Source organism: Sesamum indicum, linkage group LG9 (genome assembly GCF_026168435.1).
Source record: "Sesamum indicum cultivar Baizhima isolate 11 linkage group LG9, ASM2616843v1, whole genome shotgun sequence".
Lineage (NCBI taxonomy): Eukaryota > Viridiplantae > Streptophyta > Magnoliopsida > Lamiales > Pedaliaceae > Sesamum > Sesamum indicum.
Window position 1 is genome coordinate 24,486,651 of NC_142665.1, and position 19,620 is coordinate 24,506,270.

The 19,620-nt window shown below is 38.7% G+C and overlaps 4 protein-coding genes across 4 annotated transcripts; 3 read left to right on the plus strand and 1 right to left on the minus strand.

Annotated features, from left to right (window-relative positions):
* Positions 1-76: 76 nt before the first annotated feature.
* Positions 77-7,618, minus strand: LOC105177309 (Glycosyl transferase, family 35). The gene is made up of 15 exons (XM_011100416.3): positions 7,202-7,618; positions 6,571-6,809; positions 6,341-6,442; positions 5,687-5,863; positions 5,193-5,468; positions 4,398-4,669; positions 3,218-3,335; positions 2,751-3,128; positions 2,518-2,670; positions 2,277-2,405; positions 1,839-2,075; positions 1,582-1,658; positions 1,086-1,272; positions 676-876; positions 77-436 (listed from the first exon to the last, which is right to left on the minus strand). The coding sequence occupies exons 1-15, from the start codon at positions 7,392-7,394 to the stop codon at positions 320-322; spliced, it is 2,856 nt and encodes a 951-aa protein (XP_011098718.2). The 5' UTR covers positions 7,395-7,618; the 3' UTR covers positions 77-319.
* Positions 7,619-7,949: 331 nt separating this feature from the next.
* On the plus strand, positions 7,950-9,863 carry LOC105177308 (calmodulin-binding protein-like protein). The gene is made up of 2 exons (XM_011100414.3): positions 7,950-8,568; positions 8,697-9,863. Exons 1-2 carry the CDS (start codon positions 8,059-8,061, stop codon positions 9,480-9,482), a joined length of 1,296 nt encoding a protein of 431 aa, XP_011098716.1. The 5' UTR covers positions 7,950-8,058; the 3' UTR covers positions 9,483-9,863.
* A 792-nt stretch (positions 9,864-10,655) lies between these two features.
* LOC105177359 (Tetratricopeptide repeat (TPR)-like superfamily protein) lies at positions 10,656-12,980 on the plus strand. The gene has a single exon (XM_020698956.2). The coding sequence runs from the start codon at positions 10,810-10,812 to the stop codon at positions 12,838-12,840; it is 2,031 nt and encodes a 676-aa protein (XP_020554615.2). The 5' UTR covers positions 10,656-10,809; the 3' UTR covers positions 12,841-12,980.
* A 733-nt stretch (positions 12,981-13,713) lies between these two features.
* LOC105177307 (putative galacturonosyltransferase 14) lies at positions 13,714-18,993 on the plus strand. The gene is made up of 6 exons (XM_011100413.3): positions 13,714-14,506; positions 15,350-15,405; positions 15,539-15,694; positions 15,982-16,572; positions 17,273-17,575; positions 17,895-18,993. The coding sequence occupies exons 1-6, from the start codon at positions 14,278-14,280 to the stop codon at positions 18,171-18,173; spliced, it is 1,614 nt and encodes a 537-aa protein (XP_011098715.1). The 5' UTR covers positions 13,714-14,277; the 3' UTR covers positions 18,174-18,993.
* The last annotated feature ends 627 nt before the right edge of the window (positions 18,994-19,620 follow it).

Sequence of the window (19,620 nt, forward strand, 5' to 3'; positions counted from 1 at the left end):
ATCTGTGCCATTGTCATTTTGGTATCACAAGCTTCTGTCAGCATGGAACCACTCTCACTCATACACTATTGGAACATACTTAAGACAACCTCTATTAGAAAAGTTGCCAGTATTATTTCAAGCTCAAGCAGGAGCATTTTCACGAAGTCTACGACAGACCTAGGAATAAGGAATTGAAGTGATCCAGTATAACTGATACAATATGTCAGATTTTCTCATCATATATTTATTAATCTTCACTAACTTCCTATACAAAAGCTTAGGACGAAAGAGGATTGGCTGGTTGGCTGCCTTGCACACGGACATCGCATGTCGATGTCTAAATTATTTCGAAAGGGTTAATGTTCCATATGTCCTTGGCGTACTCGTGAATTGTCCTGTCGCTGCTGAACTTGTGGGAACCTGCTGTATTCAGTATCGACATCTTAGTCCATCGCTGCCAAACAAAAAGTCCACAGATTAGACATCATGCAAATAAGCACGTGGGAAAATGGCACGATTTTCTGAAGTTTGAGGGAGAGAACCATCAGAGGAAAATTAAAGTATTTCAAAGTAGTAACATCTAAGAGGGGGCAAGCCTTCACATTTATGTAATTATTCAGCTGATAATATGCCTGATCAGATGTGACGAACCTAGCAACATAGAGAACACATGATTTGCATAGTACCACTTACCCTTTGATCTCGATAAGCTTCGTCAACCTTCTCTTGACATTCAATGTAACTAGGGAAGTCCTTGCCCACGAGAAAATAGTCTGCTCGACCAAATCCCTCATTCCCTTCCAAGGATCCCATCAATTCATCATAGTTGTAAGGCCCGAAAGCACCACTCCTCACAAATTTTTTGACTTCTTCAAAACGTTTATCTGGTACAAACTGCAATAGTGAAGAAAGAGACTTCAGATCACACAAACCCCAGATTTAACAATACTTGAAAATGGAGGGAAGTTACATTTAAGAAAAGTTTGACGGACATGTTATCAAGCTATTTGCATCAATTTTTCAAATATACAAACTATAGTTTGCAATTTAAAAGAAAAAAGAAAAGCCAATCTTAGACTGAGGAGAAGAAAATTACACTGTACCTTGCCTGCAGCTCTTTCTTCTCTAAGTGCTGCTATCTCGTGAGCTTGAGCACCAAAAAGGAAAAAATTGTCCTCTCCTACTTCCTCTCTAATTTCCACGTTGGCACCATCCAAGGTCCCAATCAAGAGACAACCATTCATCGCAAACTTCATGTTGCTGGTTCCACTGGCTTCCATCCCAGCAGTACTGAGGGGGTGGGCCAGCACAAGCAGGTAGGTTTAAGTGTTAGTTTTAATAAGAAAGACCACCTATTTCGGGTAAAGTTAATTTACAAAATCTAATTTGGTAGATATCCACTTGTTAGACAAAAACAAATATGCAAAATCTCTGAATATATATTTGATTTAGATTTGACTCATACACGTTTATTTATGTATATGGTCAATGAGAACTGTTATCGGACATCTCTATGAATCAAAGAACAAGTAAAATAACAAGACCTAAAATTATGTTCAGATTTGTGCCCATTATACTTCCAAATATAATCTGCATTACCTGATATGCTGTGAAAGCTCACTCGCTGGGATTAACAATTCAGCAGTACTGACATTGTAATCCGGAACAAATATGACCTACAGAGAGATAAAATGAATAAGAACTCGGAAAAGAATTGTACGTCTGCTACTTCAAAATGGCAACTAGCAACACCATGTATCAAGCATGCCACAAAAACTTTCGAAGAAGAAAGTTCAGTATCTTTGATAGACAAGTATGAACAACCCAATGAAATAAATAAACACAAAACTTCATACCTTCAACAAATCACCAATATCTGGATCGTGATTTATCGTAGCCCCAACATCTGTAATAAATTTTACGATTCTCTTGGCCTGCACATATGTAGCAAATGCTTTTCCCCCAAAAATACAGACTCGAGGAACAAACTTGGCTTTCCTTTCAGATGCAGTCATTTCTTTCATTTTCTTATAGCGATAAACAATTCCCAGGATATTTAATAGCTGCCGCTTGTATTCATGAATACGTTTAACCTAGAAAATGGCAACTTTAGTCCATACTGCATCACCATCTTGTGAGGATAAGTAATTGGAGTATCATGCCAAGTGTGAAAGTGAAACTAGTAAATTCTGTCAAAAACTATGATAAGTAAACCTAATATATTCTCACAAGCTCATTGTATCTGAATGGTTCAAAGTTAAAGAAGGGAGAGGATTAAAAGGAGAGAAAGAAACCTGGATGTCAAACATTGCATCAGGATTAACAGAATACCCAGTTCTTTCTTTGAGGAATGATGCAACCTTAATTTTGTTGTTTCTTTTAGCAGTCCTCCACTCAATTTGGAGATCCTCGTTATCTGCAAACTGCCAATGATTCCACTCAATCTAGTCAGAATTCATGTCATGGCTTAAATAAACCAGAAACTTAGAAGAAGAAAAGAAATGCCAAATGGGTCCAAAAAGATAGTAGCTCTACCTTCCGCAGTTCTGCCAATTTCTCAGTTTTCAGGACCCAGTCCTTAGTGCCTATCCACTTAGTTATTACTGCACTTAGATCGGTATTGCAGAAATAGATCCATCTTCTAGGTGTAACCCCATTTGTTTTGTTCTGAAACTTATTAGGCCATAACTGCAAAATATTACCGGTTTAATATTAATATAAGACATATTGCTAGCATAGCAAAATACAAAACTGGAGGCGAATCTTACCTGGAAAAAATCATTAAAGACTTCTTTCTTAACTATTTCACTGTGGATCTCAGCAACGCCATTCACAGCATGACCCCCGACAACACAAAGGTTAGCCATCCGGACCATTTTTGGAGGTCTAGGAGCTGCTTTCTGCTTTACTGCTTCGTTCTCCGATGTGCATTCTCCTTCAAGTTCATTTTTCTCGGTAATTGAAACTACATCATTAGTTTCTACTTTCTCACCGGTCTCATCAACAGGGCTTTCTTTTGGTTTGGCAAATAAATCCGCAATCGGAGCAGGCAGATCAAAATTTTCTAAAATTCTCATTGCGACCAACTTCTCTCCCAACATTTCAAGATTTGATGTGCCATATTCTGATATTATCTCTTGAATTAACTGAAAGACACACATAGCAGGAAGAAACAGTCAAGAAAAATATTACAAGCAGTGTAACTTTTACCTTTTGTATATCCATGTTTTTCTACCTGTTCATCAATCTTTTCTATGATCTCAACATGTCTTGGAAGTAGTCTCTGCATCAGATCGAAACTCCATTTCTCCAGGGCCTCAGGCAAAACAGTGTGATTTGTATATGCAACAGTCCTGTACAGCAAACCCTCGTCAGACTAGTTTTAGTCACAGGAAACTTGAAACTCCATGTATACTGAGTTATTAATGATTGACAAAAAAGGAAGACCATGCATCTCCAATTGTTGGACTCTAGTTGCAGCCATCAGATCATGCATGAGGGCTAATTCAAAAGGTTATCTTAGGACTTATTAGTTGATCCACTTCATTGCATAAATCAATAAAAGAACTTCAGAGCAATATGAAAAATGAGAATTTCTTACATACAAAAATTAAAAGAAGAGGTCTTAATGCGGATAAGTATGCAAAGAATACTAATGGAGTTGAAAATAGCTGAGAAGAAAAATCCATACCGGTTAGTTGTCAGAGAATGAGAAGCTATTGAAAAGATCAGAGCATAAATGACAAGCAAAACATGGTGATGAATAACCATGAAAATGATCATCAATGCAAGATAGCATAAATCATATGAAATCATAGTTTGTTTTATCTTATCTTATATTATTGGTCTTGAGAAAGTACTTGAATAAAATTACAGAAGCAGAAGCTCAGAGCAACAATGGTGCAGGGGCCATGCCTTATGCATTCTCAAGGTAGTGACTATATACTTAATTGAAGCTTCTTTATAATGTTTACAGCCTAACAAATCTAGTTCAAGTAAAACCAGTATATTCAGCAGCTTTGGAACAAACCTAACAGCATTGTCTGTACGGAAACGGTCTATGGTTCATCCTTCATCTGGACAGGACACAGAAACAAACTATCCAGACATATAATCCAAGGGGTGTTTTTTTATCCCGTGCAGATTATCATAACCATGGTCCAGATGCACTGATGCTGTGATGCGGTCATAAGACACTGCACACATATGTGAAAGTTACAGAATGGTTGACTCAATGCATGACCATATAACACTATGGAGGCAAAAATACATAGCATCCCCTTCAATAATGCACCAACATATTCTCCAACCAAAAATAGCTGGTATAATTGGAAGATAACACAAGAATCGTACCCCATACATATTAGGTGGATATCATGCATAATGGAGAGAAATTCCTAAGCAACTATAATTACCTCTGTGTAATAGGCCAAGCTTCCTCCCAACTCATGCCCTTCAAGTCCATCAAAATTCTCATTAGCTCTGGTATGCATAGCGTTGGGTGGGTGTCATTCATCTGAATAGCAACTTTATCAGGGAACTCTTCCCATCTCACATTTCCACCAGATCTTCTCTCAAACCTAGCAATAATGTCTTGGAGAGATGCGGAGCATAGTGTGTATTGTTGCTTCAGTCGAAGAACTTTTCCCTCCTCTGATTCATCTCCAGGGTAAAGTATATAACAAATCTGATGTCAACAGATTGGCCATGTATGTTATCATTGCAAATATATGCGCCTATTCTGTATGATCACATCAGGAGAACTTAACAAATATAAAAAGGGGAAGAATAGAGTGAAAAAAGTGTTATTACCGCATCAGAAAATTAATATCGACTTCACCCTTCCCTATTTATCAGCAGTTTCATTTATTTAATGCTATCATTCAGAGGGTATAACCTAAAAGGTTGTAATTTAAGAATATCAAGAGTAGCTGTACATCAATTATTCTTGTTGTAGATTCATGAAAGAGCATTCATGAAGTGAATACTGCCACGTTTACGTTCCTGATACTATTTCTGAAAATAAGTGCATGCCATCAGTATCAAGTCAACCAATAATTTCAATTGGAATCAGTTCCTGGATGTATCAATCAACTATATCACTGCAGATTAGGACCCAAGAAGAATCCCATGGATCAATCTAGAATTAAATAGTTCAAGAAAGACAAAGATAAAGGAGAGAAACATATATATGAATCGAATAAACTTACTTTTTCAGCATTTGCTTGGGCCTCACAAGCTTTCGCGTGTTCTCCAGCATTGAAGGCAGACAAATCAAATTGGTTAGAAGGTACTTTTGTGGACCACAACCTAAGATTGATTGTAGTTTTCGTCTTGTATCCTGGAATTGGCACATCATATGCAACAGCCATAATATCTTCACCACCTACCCAACGACTCTTCCCATCTGATCCCGTCACCACTTTTCCATAAAATTTCACAGGATAAGAAACATCATTTCTAACAATTTCCCAGGGATTGCCAATCTGAAAGGAGAAGTTCAGTGTTCAAGAGGCTGTTGACAACTGAAAAACCGAAATGAAAAAGAAAGAAAACGAAAACGCCATACACAATGAATATGAAAAGAAGCAGAGTTACTCCAAATAATATTAACAAATGGATCAAACAAGCTAAGTCATTTTTGGTCACATAAAAATGTTCCTGCATGAAAATGAAGTGAAGGCTGAAATTTTAGAAAGCATACTTCAAGCCAATTTTCAGCAACCTCCTCTTGACCATCCTTTGTAATTTGCTGTTTAAATAGGCCATACTTGTACCGAAGCCCATAACCCCATGCGGGGTAGTTTAAGGTAGCCAAAGAGTCCAGAAAACAGGAAGCAAGACGGCCCAAACCCCCATTTCCAAGTGCGGCATCTGACTCCTATAAGGACCAGAACAGAAGATTTAGGAGCTTAGAGAAATGAACGGAGCTCGTAATGATTAAAGAAGTTTACAGCTAATCTTATTTCAGATTAAACAACCTCAAATTACTTATAGGAATCACAGTATAACTATTTAAGCGATCATGCCGGCATGTAATTGTTAGCCTGATATCATAGTTGAGCATGGCCCAACGACTCTAGCCACATGAATCCTATTCCAACATATTCTCAAACTCAAACGGCAAGAAAGAGAGGATCACAGCTATAGAGCTTCCGAGGAATGATAATAAGATAGGATGTACACAAAGTGGCATACCAGGAAAATTTGACAATCATAAGAAAGATACCCATGCTGATAATTTAGAATGAAACAATATTTCAAAGTTGGCAAAATGATCTAGACACAGAGGAAGATGACTTGTAAGTAGTACACTTTTAAATTAATCACAACTGAAATAATCATAAGACAGTCTGACCTGAGAAGCTACAGTTTCTAGAGTGTGGCCAAGCTTTTCCAGAGCCTCTGCATATTCACCAGTGAGCTCCAAATTACCAATTGCATTTAACAACGCTCTACCCTGCAAAGTAACAGAAATGTCCATACAAGAGAATTACTCGTCAAGATTTGTCTAACCATACATTTGTAATGTAGTACTGCATATCTGATGTTTAATACTAAAAAAACTTAGAAAGAAATTGGGCAAACCTGTAAAAATTCCATAGACAAATAATAGGCCTGCTTTGCATTCATCTTTTCATAAAGATCATATGTTGTGTTCCAATTAATAATAAGTGCATCACGCACACTTTGCGCTGTGGCAAAGAAAGCCTTGGAGGGCTCAAAGTTATGAGAAGAAAACAATGGTGTGAACTCGGCATGGTGTTTGATGCTTGAGGCAATAGATGCAGCATCAGGAGCAAAAGAACTCAGATTGCTGAGAACTTCTGAAATCATCACGAAAACTTGAATTAGAAATGTATTTTATATGGTCAAAGATGAGGTGGAGATGCTGTTCTCTAGTTCATTTATGCATCCGTCCATTTCTAATTGATGTGTGTATTGTAGCTAGTGAAGCTCCCTATAAAAAAAGAAACGGTGTGAAATTGTGAATATTGCTACAGTGTCGCAGCAAGGTGAAAACACTACACGACGGCATTGATATTATGTGCTTCATTTTTCAAATAAAGCTGTAAGTTTTCGATCAAGATCTATCATTCAGCATCCACAGAAAGCCATTCCTCAAAATTCAACCAAAAGAATCAACAAGAGTATATCTACATTAGCATATAACCAACACAAAAATCAACAAAAGCTCTAAAAAAGGACAAAGAAACACCTTTCTCGGCGATCCGATCCTGTACTCTCTCCTTCTGCTCACTGGAGACACACCTGACGCATAATGACGGATTTGCTCTTCTCAACAACAACACCCTGACGCTACGATTTCGGGAGGTGAAATCGATCAGTCTGGCATTGGAAGAACAGCGTGACAACGTCGTCGCCACCCCTCCGGTGGATGAGGTCGCCATTTTCGCCCTACCGCTATTCTCTCTCTCTCTCTGTCTTACTTTCTCTCAAATGCACACAATCACTGATCCCTACCGACTGAGAAGAAGAAGAAGAAGAAGAAGGAGAGTGAGAAATATCTTGGAGACAGTGAGTGGTGGAGTGTGTTGTCTTGTAGCGAAAGGTTGCCCCCATTGGAATTGATCGTTTCCCGATACTTTCTCGTGCCGAGTGGCGTAAGCTGTGAAGTCTGAACATTTCCCCATAAGTAACGGTGTGTGGATCTCTCATAACTGTACACCTGCCCACGTACACACATATTTCCAGTCACCACAGCAATCACATCAGTAACTAAATGGGCTGATAATTACCCATTTGAGTTTCTTATTACTGGGCCTAACTATTTGTAGGTCTAGGCCCATAAGAATAAATGGTCTGATACTAAACCATTTGAGTTTCTTATTATTGGGCCTAACTCAATGTTACCCGTTTATCTATTTGACTTGAACTCAGGAAAGGCCCACTTTTCAGTAATATTTCTCATCAGTTTGATTCGTTTTTTTTTTTTTTTTGAGAAAAATTCATCCGGTTCAACTAAATTCGTTGAAGCAGGCGAGTGAAACGAGTATGTGAACCAGTTCGCCACTACAGTGAAAAGATTCCTTCCTTCAAAAGTTGAAACCAATAATGGCTTCTCACCACCACCTCTGCCACCCCTCCACCGCCAGTTACTGCCGCTGTTACTCTACTTCCTACTCCGCATGCCACCACCATCCGCCGGATTCTCACTTCCTTTTCCACCCGCCACCTCAGCCCAACCTCTGTTCTGCCCAAACCCACCTACCTAATTCACAGCACTACTATCCACATTTTCGCGAATCTTCTTTCCAAGAAGAAAGACAAACTCACCCCACTATAGTCTCTCTCCTCCGCCGCATCGCGGTGCTGGAATCCGCCCTCCATAGCCGCTCCTCCTCATTGCAGTCCGTCCGCGACGCCGCTGCCCGTACCATCCAGTCCTACTTCAGAGCCTTCCTTTTGCGCAGATCAAGAACTCTTCGGCAACTCAAGGACCTGGCTTCTATCAAGTCTACTCTCAGGAGTCTCAAATCCTCAGTTTCTGAAAGAACCCACTTCGATTATGATGTTATTTATCGTAAAGCTATGAACTTGCTTCTCAAACTTGATGCCATCCAGGTAAAGATAGAGTCTTCGTCTGAACGCTTCGTAAATATTTTTCATATTTGCATCTTCGATGTTCTTATGAGATTAATGTTAGGCAGATCTGATAGTGGTCTTTCTTGTCCTTCTGTTTATATTTGAAGGGTGGTGATCCAATGATTCGAGATGGGAGAAGTTCAATAAGGAGAGAACTAAATAAATTTTTGGACTCCATTGATGGATTTTGCTTGGAGAGGAGGGTGCTTTCAAGTGGAGTAAACGTGAGATACGATAGGAATAACGTGAAACATAGTGTCGCGAATGGTGAAAGAAATATGGGCAATGTGCAATGTGGGGATTTGAGAAGTGTTGATGTGGAGAAATTGAGGGGTCTGGTTGAGAGAATTGATAGATTAGCTGAGGAGCTTGATGAGGTAGAGAGTGAGGTAATTGAAAGCCCCAGCGTTTTGGCAAAACAACATGGTGTTTCTGGCAACAAATGTGGGGGTTTGGTGAGGCAGCATTCTGGAGTTCAACCCAAAGTGAAGAAAAGCGTGAGCTTTGCCGATAATGGGAAGGTTTATAGGGTGTTCAGGAGGAACTCTGAGCCGTTTTTAGTTGAGAGTTATGATGACAGCATCGATGGGGACAGTGCCGGAAGAGATCTCAAGAATGATTTTGATGGAGAAGTTGAAGAATTTGGAGTGCAATTGAAGGAAGCAGAGGATGATGATGAGGTGGAAGCGCACACTGAAAGTGGAGGTTCTCTGCACAGCAGTGATGGTGAAAAAGACTCGAGGATTTATTTGAGAAGTGAAGGTAACTCTGGAAGCAAGATGTATAATCAAGGTGAAGCTGATGACTTCACATTTTCTGCACCATTGCCTCTGAAGATGGAAAGTAGAACTGACTTGATTGACAAGAGGAAGAAATTAGCTAATAACATATAGTCAATCATGCCTTCATGCCTAGGTTTGTGACTTGCCGAAAATCATGCAGTTAGTTGTTTTTGAGCCTTTAGTTTAGTTTGTAAGTCGCATCTGTCGAAAAACCATGAGGAGAGAAACTGCATCAGACTTCAAGCTCTCATTGGTCATAACCATTAACATCGACTTTACAAGTTGGCGGGATTTGAATAATTTTGTTACTCTTCTCTTAAGATTGAGCTTGTGTTGTATTTACGTCCTCATATTGCATTTGAATTCATTGGTATTGAACTGTATGGCATCTACTTCGCCTACTTTCCATTTATGATTCTTTACTTCCGGCTCATGATAACTTACTGTATCATCTACTTTAAGGAAGGTACATAGTAGTTTTCCATGTGACGATGTATCTGCAATCTGAAAACTCTTCCAACTATTGATTTATGCTTCATTGTTTGCGTTCTGCTGGTAGCATAGTGAAACAAGTGACGGGTCTTTTATCGCCTTCCGCCGGGGGAGCAGAGTTTCCAGGTGGGGCAGGTAGCATTGTCACAGTCAATCACTTTAGTTTGTATTATTTGGTATATTCAACTCATAAAATTTAAAATGAAGTTGCTCAATTGTATAATTACCTTTTCTCCTGTCCTTGTAGTTAAATTTTTAGCACTAATGCATGATAATTATAAATGAACTAGTAAATGAGACTAAGTACATACAACTTAGTGTACTTTGGTTAGCATATAGTGGTGTTATATTGACGGGATTAGTCATATGTACTTGCGCTAGTTGTTCTACTATGTGGTAATTGTCGTGCATTGATTCTTAACAGTGGAAATTTATGATATAATTGTAATCGATTACTCAAAATTTGTGTAATGTAAAGACTAAATTTAAAGATTTCAATGATACCATTTTTGAAGAGCAATTGTTTTAAAAATTTCACGGTAAAAATGAATTATACAAAATCAAATCTCGTTTAATCAACTGTCAAGAATGCAATCATGCTTATTGCATGTAGTGGTTAGATGATATGATATTATGAGTCCGAATCAAAGCAATCATAAAATAAGTGGGATATATTATTATTATGTTATTAGTTATTTTTTTTAAAAACATCCGTAGCACGATGATTATATTGTATTTTTTATATAATTAATTTATGTTGGACCAAACTCAATTTGGTCTTGATTAGTTTGCTGCGCTAAAAACGTGTCTATAAAAAACCGAGTAAAGAAGCAATTTTTTGTGTTGCATCACGAGATTTGCAATTAGCAATAGCGCTAGTCAGCCGGAGTTCGCGGTTTCTTGTTTTAGTTGAGAGTTGTGACGCAATAGAATTTGTTTCCAGTTGATGAATGGCCCATCATGCCCACCTCTATCTCACACGCTAAAACAAATCTTCTCAGCCACCGCCGCACAATGCGAGTCGCTGTTATACCGCTGTGCCACCACCGCCAAATCCCTGGCAACCACCAAGAAGCTGCATGCCCACGCCATCACTTCCGGCATCCTCTCAAATCATTTTCTTTCTCTACTGACGTCTGCCTATGGCCTTTGTGGCCAGATGGAGTATGCTTGTAGACTGTTTGATGAATTGCCAAAACGGACACCGGTCGCTTGCAAAGCCATTATAAGGATGTATACCGAAAATGGGTACCCCAGAAGTGCGCTCGAGCTGTTTGTGGAAATGCATGGGTCGGGGTGCTACTGGGCGGATGACTATACGTATCCGTTTGTTGTTCGAGCTTGTGGCGATTCGTTATTGCTTGAATTGGGCATGGTGATTCATGGGTTGATAGTTAAGAGTGGGTTTATATCAGGCATTTTTGTGGGGAATTCTCTGCTGGCAATGTACATGACTTGCGGGGATAGAGATGGGGCTAGAAGAGTGTTTGATGCAATGAAGGACAAAACTGTTGTCTCTTGGAATACGATGATCAGTGGGTACTTTCGGAATGGCAGTGCCAAGGAGGCTCTGATGGTTTTTAGGAGAATGGTAAATAGTGAGGTGGAGTTTGATTCTGCTACTGTTCTCTCAGTCTTGCCTGCTTGTGGGTATCTGAAAGACTTGGTGGTAGGAAGAGAGGTTCATCTATTGATCAAAGATAAAAGTTTCTGGAAAAGATTGGCAGTGCAAAATGCTTTACTTGATATGTATGTGAAATGTGGAAGAATGGACGAAGCACGTGGTGTCTTTGACGGGATGGTGGAGAAGGATGTCGTGACGTGGACTACTGTGATTCACGGATACATTTTGAATGCAGATGTTAAAGGTGCATTGGAGCTTTGCAGATTAATGCAATATGAAGGTGTGAGACCTAATGAGGTGACCTTGGCTTCACTTCTAGCAATGTGTGCCGATTTACAGGATTTGAAATTAGGGAAATGCTTGCATGGGTGGGCAATTCGTCAATACATTGAATCTGATGTCAATATGGAGACTGCTTTGATTGATCTCTACGCCAAATGCAGTTCTTTTAGACTTAGCTTAAAGGTGTTCTCTAGGACATCTAAGAAGAGAACTGTCCCCTGGAATGCAATTCTTTCTGGGTGCATTCACAATAACTTGGCCAGAGAAGCAATAGAACTCTTCAAGCAAATGCTGCTGGAAGCAGTAAAACTCAATGATGCAACTTGGAAGAGCCTTCTTCCTGCATATGCCATTGAAGCGGATCTGCATCAAGCAATGAATATACATAGTTACCTGATAAGATCAGGTTTTGTTTGTAAACCCGACATCGCCACCGGTTTGATTGATATATACTCAAAGTGTGGAAGTCTACAATATGCTCATAACCTCTTTGACACTCTTTCTACAAGGAACAGGGACATTGTTTCATGGAGTGTGATAATAGCTGGTTATGGGAAGCATGGACACGGCACGGTTGCTCTTTCCCTTTTCAATCAGATGGTTCAGTCTGGGGTTAAACCTAATGAAGTAACTTTCACTTCAGCATTGCATGCTTGTGGCCATGCAGGATTGGTGGATGATGGATTAAATCTATTTAATTTCATGCAAAAGAATCACCCAGAAAATCTACGGACAGATCACTACACTTGCATCGTTGATCTTCTTGGTCGTGCTGATCGGCTTGAAGTAGCTTATCATCTGATCAATACCATGCCCTTTGAACCAAGCCATGCTGTTTGGGGCGCGTTACTTGGTGCCTGTGCGATACATGAAAATGTTGAACTGGGAGAGGTTGCTGCAAAGTGGTTGTTTAAGTTAGAACCAGAAAACACTGGTAATTATATATTGTTAGGAAATATTTATTCTGCAGTTGGAAGGTTTGATGATGCAGAGAAAGTGCGGCAGATGATGGATGACATAGGATTAGTAAAAGCTCCTGCGAACAGTATGATTGAGGTGAGGAATCTGTGATGTCTGAACATTACGTTACTGCAATGCAATTTGGTGGTTCCTGCCCTTTCAGGTAAAGAACAAATGTAGAATGCATGGAGCTGGACTTCAAATGGTTCCCGGCGAACTGTTAATGTTGGCAAATTAATTTTTTGTTTAAATACATGGTAATAGAATTGAAAACTTAATTAAATTATTTAATATTCGATTTGACATCGACCAATAAAAGCTTATTTGACCAACTCAAAGTTAATCTTTCATTTGTTAAGTTTTCAATTAGACTACTCGAATTTAACTCATGTCCGTTTTAACTGAAGTTCATTTAAACACTATTCGATTAGTGGATTGGACTTGCTTACAGCGTTGCCGGACAATTATCTGAATTGATTTAGTTTGCAACTCGCGTGAAAAAGAACAAAAGGACAAACAGATAACAAGGAAGAAAAGAAAACCTTGAAAAGATGGCATCTGTCAAGCAAGTGACTGTGTGTAATATCCCAAAACATCAACATAGTGGCCTAATCCTGATTCAAATTCCCCTAGTTTGGTTAGTGGCGTGATACTTGTCATTTAATTTCACAAAATTACCCTAATCCTAATTCAATTTTTGAATGAAAGGCCCATAATTTGTAATAACAGGAATTTGTAATCCAACTTAATCTTGGCCCTCGTTTATACCTTTTTGTAGTAATGATTGAATTGTAAAAGTCAAAAGTCGACCCCGTCGTTTGATTTTCTCTCTCTAGCACAACACGGTTTGAGTTTTGACCGAAGAATAAATTAATACTATTTTACTTATTACTACTAATAATCATCATTACTTTTCAATTTCACTTTTCGAAGGGAAAAGGGAATTTGATATAAATTTGGGCTAGCAGCCAATCAAAATTAAAGAGTCCCGCAAAATAAACAAAAAGATCCATAATCACTCTTCGGGCTCCCGATCCAGAGAGAGAAATTCGATCACCGGTCATTGATCTATACAAAGCGGCATAATTCAGAGAGAGAGAGAGAGAGAGAGAGAGGATTTGATTACTTGTTTTGCTGGGACGATTTAATTGATGCATTGATCTGATTTACATTAATTCATTCGTTGATTTGCTGAAAGGGATTTCGCATTTAGACATTTCACGTTGAGGTACGGAAATCGGTGACGGAATCGGAAACCCTAGGATCATTGGGTTGGGCGGGATTTGTTTTGGAGGAATTCCAATGCGGTGGTGTTCACCGCTGGGTAGAAAATCAGGACCGTTGAATAGCTGCGGTGGCGGATCTGATGGTGAGCAGTGTGTTATCGTTTACGAAGAATTATTCGGACCGGATTTTTCTGAAGGGTACTATCGTTGGTAATACTGGCAGCGGCTGTGGTGCTGGTGCAAGCGTTGATTTGTTTAATTTTCGGAGGGTAAAAGGGGGGAAGAGGAGGATACTGGTGGAGAGAGGGGGCGGCGGAGGAAGATGCAGCTGCACTTCTCACCTAGCATGAGAAGTATAACAATATCGTCGAGTAGCAGTGGAGGAAATGGCAACGGAAGCGGAGATTTGATGAAGATCAAGCTCGCAGCTCGCCATATTTCGTACCGCACGCTGTTCCATACCATTCTGATTCTTGCGTTTTTGTTGCCATTTGTGTTCATTCTCACCGCCCTTGTCACTCTTGAAGGTGTCAACAAGTGCTCCTCGATCGGTACTTTCTGATATTTTCCTTCCCCTTCGTCTTTTGGATCAATATTGTCTTGTCATTCATTCTTTTGTTAATCCTGATCAATATAGATTACGATGGTCTTAGGTAACTGGTATTAGAAATTCATTTTGTTCATATTCTTGAAGTTGTATGGATTGATATTGGATCTGAATTGTGAGTGCTGTTCTTCGTGGGGTCTGATGCTCCTCCTTTAGTAGTTAGGTTAAAAATGCTTCATAGAGAAATCTTACTGATAATAGATATTAGCATGAATCAAGGATAAGGATGGCTTTGCCTGGGCTTTTGGGTGCTGATCTCGTTTCAGCTGTGTTCCTCAGTTCATCTCTTGCTAAGGTTGCATAGTCTTACTAGCTTCTTCATTCACAAGTTTCTTAAATAGGCTATATTATGGATTTAGGTTGTTGATTTTACTACAAAGAGTCTGCTATCGAAGTAGCTTTTCCCCATATTTGTGTGTGTTAATTTCTTTTGGCTTTCTCCTCTGCCGTGGCAACTCATCATCTGTTTGTGATTGGTACTGGCTTAAAGCTAGATATATTTGGCCCACTTCCATGACGACGTTTTTTGCTGTTTGTGGACTATGTTGCTAGTCATTACATTGACGAATGTGTGAAAAATTCTGATGTAAAAGTGACTGACTGGGTGTATAGACCTAGTGTTTTATTACACATAGGAAACCCTGGGCTTTGCTTTTCTTCTGTACCTTTTGTTTGACCTTTTCCTTTCTCCACTTATATGTTAAGTTGTAATAGTTCCATTAAATTCCAGAAGATTTAGTTCATCTGTTCAAGTAGGTTTTCAGATTTGTTTTCATATTGGTCTCAGATTGTTTAGGACGACGATTGGGGCCAAAGCTTCTTGGAAGAACCGATGATTCTGGGGTAAACTTCCTTTTTTATTCTTTTAATAATTCTTGTATATTGATTTAATTATGTTTATCGGCAGTTTGCTTATACCAATTATCCATGCTAAGAATCATGAGGAAACATTGTTGTTGTTTTACTGTTATGACAGAGGTTGGTCAAGGACTTGGTTAAGATCCTGAATCAAGTGAACTCTGAGAAAGTCCAGGCTGGTCTGAAGCTCCCAGACTCTTTTAGTCAGCTTGTTTCTGAAATGAAAAACAACAAGTTCAGTTCAAAGGAGTTTGCTCTGATTTTGAAAGGAATGGTATGTAGTTGTGTTCCCTGATCACTGTTAAATCTACTTTCTCTTGGATGTTCCTAGGCGATCATCTCTTCGCAAGTAGCGCTTTTAGTTTGAAATCATCCTTTTACCTAACAGTTAAATATTCCTGAACTGCGTAATGCGTGCTACAATTAATATGTATTTCCTAACTGAGAGGATTACAGTCGACATGTGCCCCATAATAAGTTTACATTCTGTTGGATTTTCCTAGGTGAGCTTTGCTTCACAAGTAATTCTTTTAGTTTGAAAATTGTCTTTTTTCGTAACAGATGGAGAAATATGAAAGGGAAATCAGAGAGTCCAAGTTTGCTGAGCTAATGAATAAACATTTTGCGGCTAGTGCCATCCCCAAGGGCATTCACTGCCTCTCATTGAGGCTTACCGATGAATATTCTTCAAATGCTCATGCACGGAAGCAGTTGCCTTCTCCAGAGCTACTTCCTTTGCTTTCTGACAACTCCTACCATCACTTTGTGTTGTCAACAGACAATATTCTTGCTGCTGCAGTTGTCGTGACATCTGCTGTCCAGTCATCTGTAGACCCTGCAAAGATTGTTTTCCATGTCATTACTGACAAGAAAACTTATGCAGGCATGCATTCGTGGTTTGCCCTAAATCCTGTCCCTCCAGCTATAGTTGAAGTAAAAGGTGTGCATCAATTTGATTGGTTAACAAGAGAGAATGTTCCGGTTCTTGAAGCTGTGGAGAATCACAATGGAATTAGGAATTACTACCATGGAAATCACATTGCTGGAGCCAATCTTAGTGATACAACCCCGCGAACATTTGCTTCAAAATTACAGGCTAGGAGTCCAAAGTATATCTCATTGCTTAACCATCTTCGTATATATCTCCCAGAGGTAATCATTTGCAATTGGACATATAGTTCTTCCGTGTGATATGGAATTGTTTTTTGTGTTGATTTGGTCTAGAACACCTTGTGGCAGTTGGTGATTGGAGAAAATGCAACTGCTGTTTATCTGATATTATGAGCCTGGGAAACAAAAGAAACTGGAAAGCCCAAATTTAACTGTGGGCTAACATTTTTTAATCCAATCATATGTGAGCAAATTGAGAGGCAGACACTTATTCCCAACTTCTGCACAAAGCTAAAGAAGCCTTTCCGTCAAACCGAGGACATCTCTGACCCCTTCATTTGTCTTGATCCAAGTTGTTGCTCACATGGTTTTCAATTGTCATGTCTTCTATAAATGTTTTAGTCTACAAATTATCTGGAACTACTTCACTTTGTAACTCTTCTATAGAAGAGATTTTCCTTTTGGTATATCGGAAGAAAGAATTCATTTGTTCGACGATTTAGTGTATAACCTTGTCAAATGGTTGGAATATGCTTTTGGTGTTTCCTGAATGAGAGGATTCTGGCAGATGAGAAATGCAGTTTCGCGTTTTGTTCTAGCTGCTTGTGTATTGTGAATGTAATAGATGGGATTTCGAATTGATTCCATTTCCATCATTATTTCTTCAGACATTGTCCATTCTCTATGTAGTTTGTCGTTTTTTATTCGAGGCTGAGAATAATATTTTGTTATGTTTTTGCAGCTATTTCCGAACCTTGACAAGGTGGTTTTCCTAGATGACGATGTTGTGATTCAACGAGATCTGTCTCCTCTCTGGGAAATTGACCTTAATGGGAAAGTTAATGGAGCTGTTGAAACTTGTAAAGGTGAAGACGAGTGGGTTATGTCTAAGCGATTTAGGAACTATTTCAACTTCTCACATCCGCTTATAGCAAAGAACTTGGATCCTGATGAATGTGCATGGGCATATGGGATGAATATTTTTGACTTGCGTGCATGGAGAAAGACAAACATCAGAGATACTTACCATGCATGGCTTAAGGAGGTACGTTAAATTTCACCTGATTTTAGTCATTTAGCTTATTATCTATCGCTGTGCCTCTGAACAGATCTTTTGGGCAGCTATAATACTCATTTATACTATCGAGTAAACCTTTCCTGCTAATGGAGGGTCAGTTCTTTCCTTATTTGTGTTTTGCTAGGAGTGGTGTGATAGTGTTATGATCAGAATTTTTTTTTAGCAATTTACACGAGAAATTATCTCATTTGAGAGTTGCATCTTGGCAATAAACCCTCACATCTCAACATGACGTAACAATTTTTACTATTATTTTCATCTTACACTGTGTCATGTGTTCTTGCAGAATCTGAAGTCGAACCTAACATTGTGGAAACTTGGGACTCTTCCTCCAGCTTTGATTGCATTTAAGGGTCATGTTCACCCAATTGACCCCTCGTGGCACATGCTTGGGTTGGGCTATCAGAATAAGACCAACATTGAAAGTCTGGAGAAGGCAGCAGTGATTCACTACAATGGCCAGTCAAAACCTTGGTTGGAGATTGGTTTTGAGCATCTCAGGCCTTTTTGGACCAAGTATGTCAACTACTCGAGCGATTTTATAAGGAATTGCCACATCTTATAGTAAGGAAACAGAGGACAACACGCATGAAATGAGTGGACGGAATATGGAAGCATTACGTATTCTGCTGAAAGTCTCTTTTTGGAGGTAATATTAATCAATATTCGATTGAGTTGACTAACTGAGAATGTGAGAATCACAAGGGCAATATATGATATCTGGATTTGGTTGCTGTACCCCCATTCTTGAAGAAGAGGACTTGTGGTCTGGAATTGAGATTCATTCCTCCACCTGTAAAGTAACATCCTTTCATCTATATTTGGTTCGACCTAGGACATCAATTTTTCGACCTCCATGATGGGGTCTCTCCTATGTCTTAGTGCTTATAGAAAGGAATAATAGTACATGCGACTGAGAATGCAGATCCATGCATGAAACGACAGAGCTACGATGCAGGTCTCTGGGAGGCACCACACTGGCCCCATTGGCCTTGGAGATGATTCTTTTCCCTTTGTTTTGTTTCCATTCTCTATTCAGATTTTATTGCGATTCTCCTATTATTTACCTGTTGTTTTTTATATTATTTATTTACGGTGATTCTAGTTGGTAGGCTTGGAGGTTTGTTGTTATAGGGACCTGGTTGAGTTAGGGAAGAAGATAGTTTATATCTCAGGTATTTCTTCTGTATGATTCAGGCTTAGACATTTTAGATGTGCAGATTATTCTTTCATCAAATTTACAATTTGATATCAACATTTTCCTTTTCTCTGTACCCCCTTATGCTTATTCCTTGTACCCAATATTTCTTTGTGGATACCTTTGATTTGTAAACAAGAAATGGTTCTGACTTTGTTTTCTTGACAAGGATTCTTGTGTTAGTGTTTATCTAGTTGGCAACAAGAACACCATTGACAATGAAGCATTTGATTGTTTTCATACACCTCATGCTAAAGTTTTTAGATTCCTTATTTTACTTGACTAAAAAATTGGCCAATGATTATCCCCACCTTATTAGGTTTTGTCAGTTGATTGTGTATTTTTCTTCTACTTTTAATATTTTCTAGGTAAATTATAACGAAATTCCTTGAAAATTGTCATAATTTATTTAAAAAATTACAACTGCCTTTTAGCATTAACGGTCATTTAATTAATACCTCATTGTGGCTACTCGTTGTTTAGGGTATTTGTTAGATGGTAGAAAAATAGTATTTTTCATCTTGTTATTTAGGGTTTTTTTTTCACTTTTGATCCTATTAATTATGAGATTTTCACTTTGGTCCCTTATCTTTTATAAAGTAGTATTTTTTATCCTACGACACATTTTCGTTAGATATTTAACGAAAAAGATCACGTGCTTGTTTAGTGTATGAGATCAGAAGTGCTACTTTTTTAAAGTTATGAGATTAAAAGTATAGAAGTTCTAATGGCTACATTCTTTTTTCTATTAAAATATAACGAAAAATGTGTTATGGAAAGAAAAGTGCTGCCTTTAGAAGTTATGAGATCATAA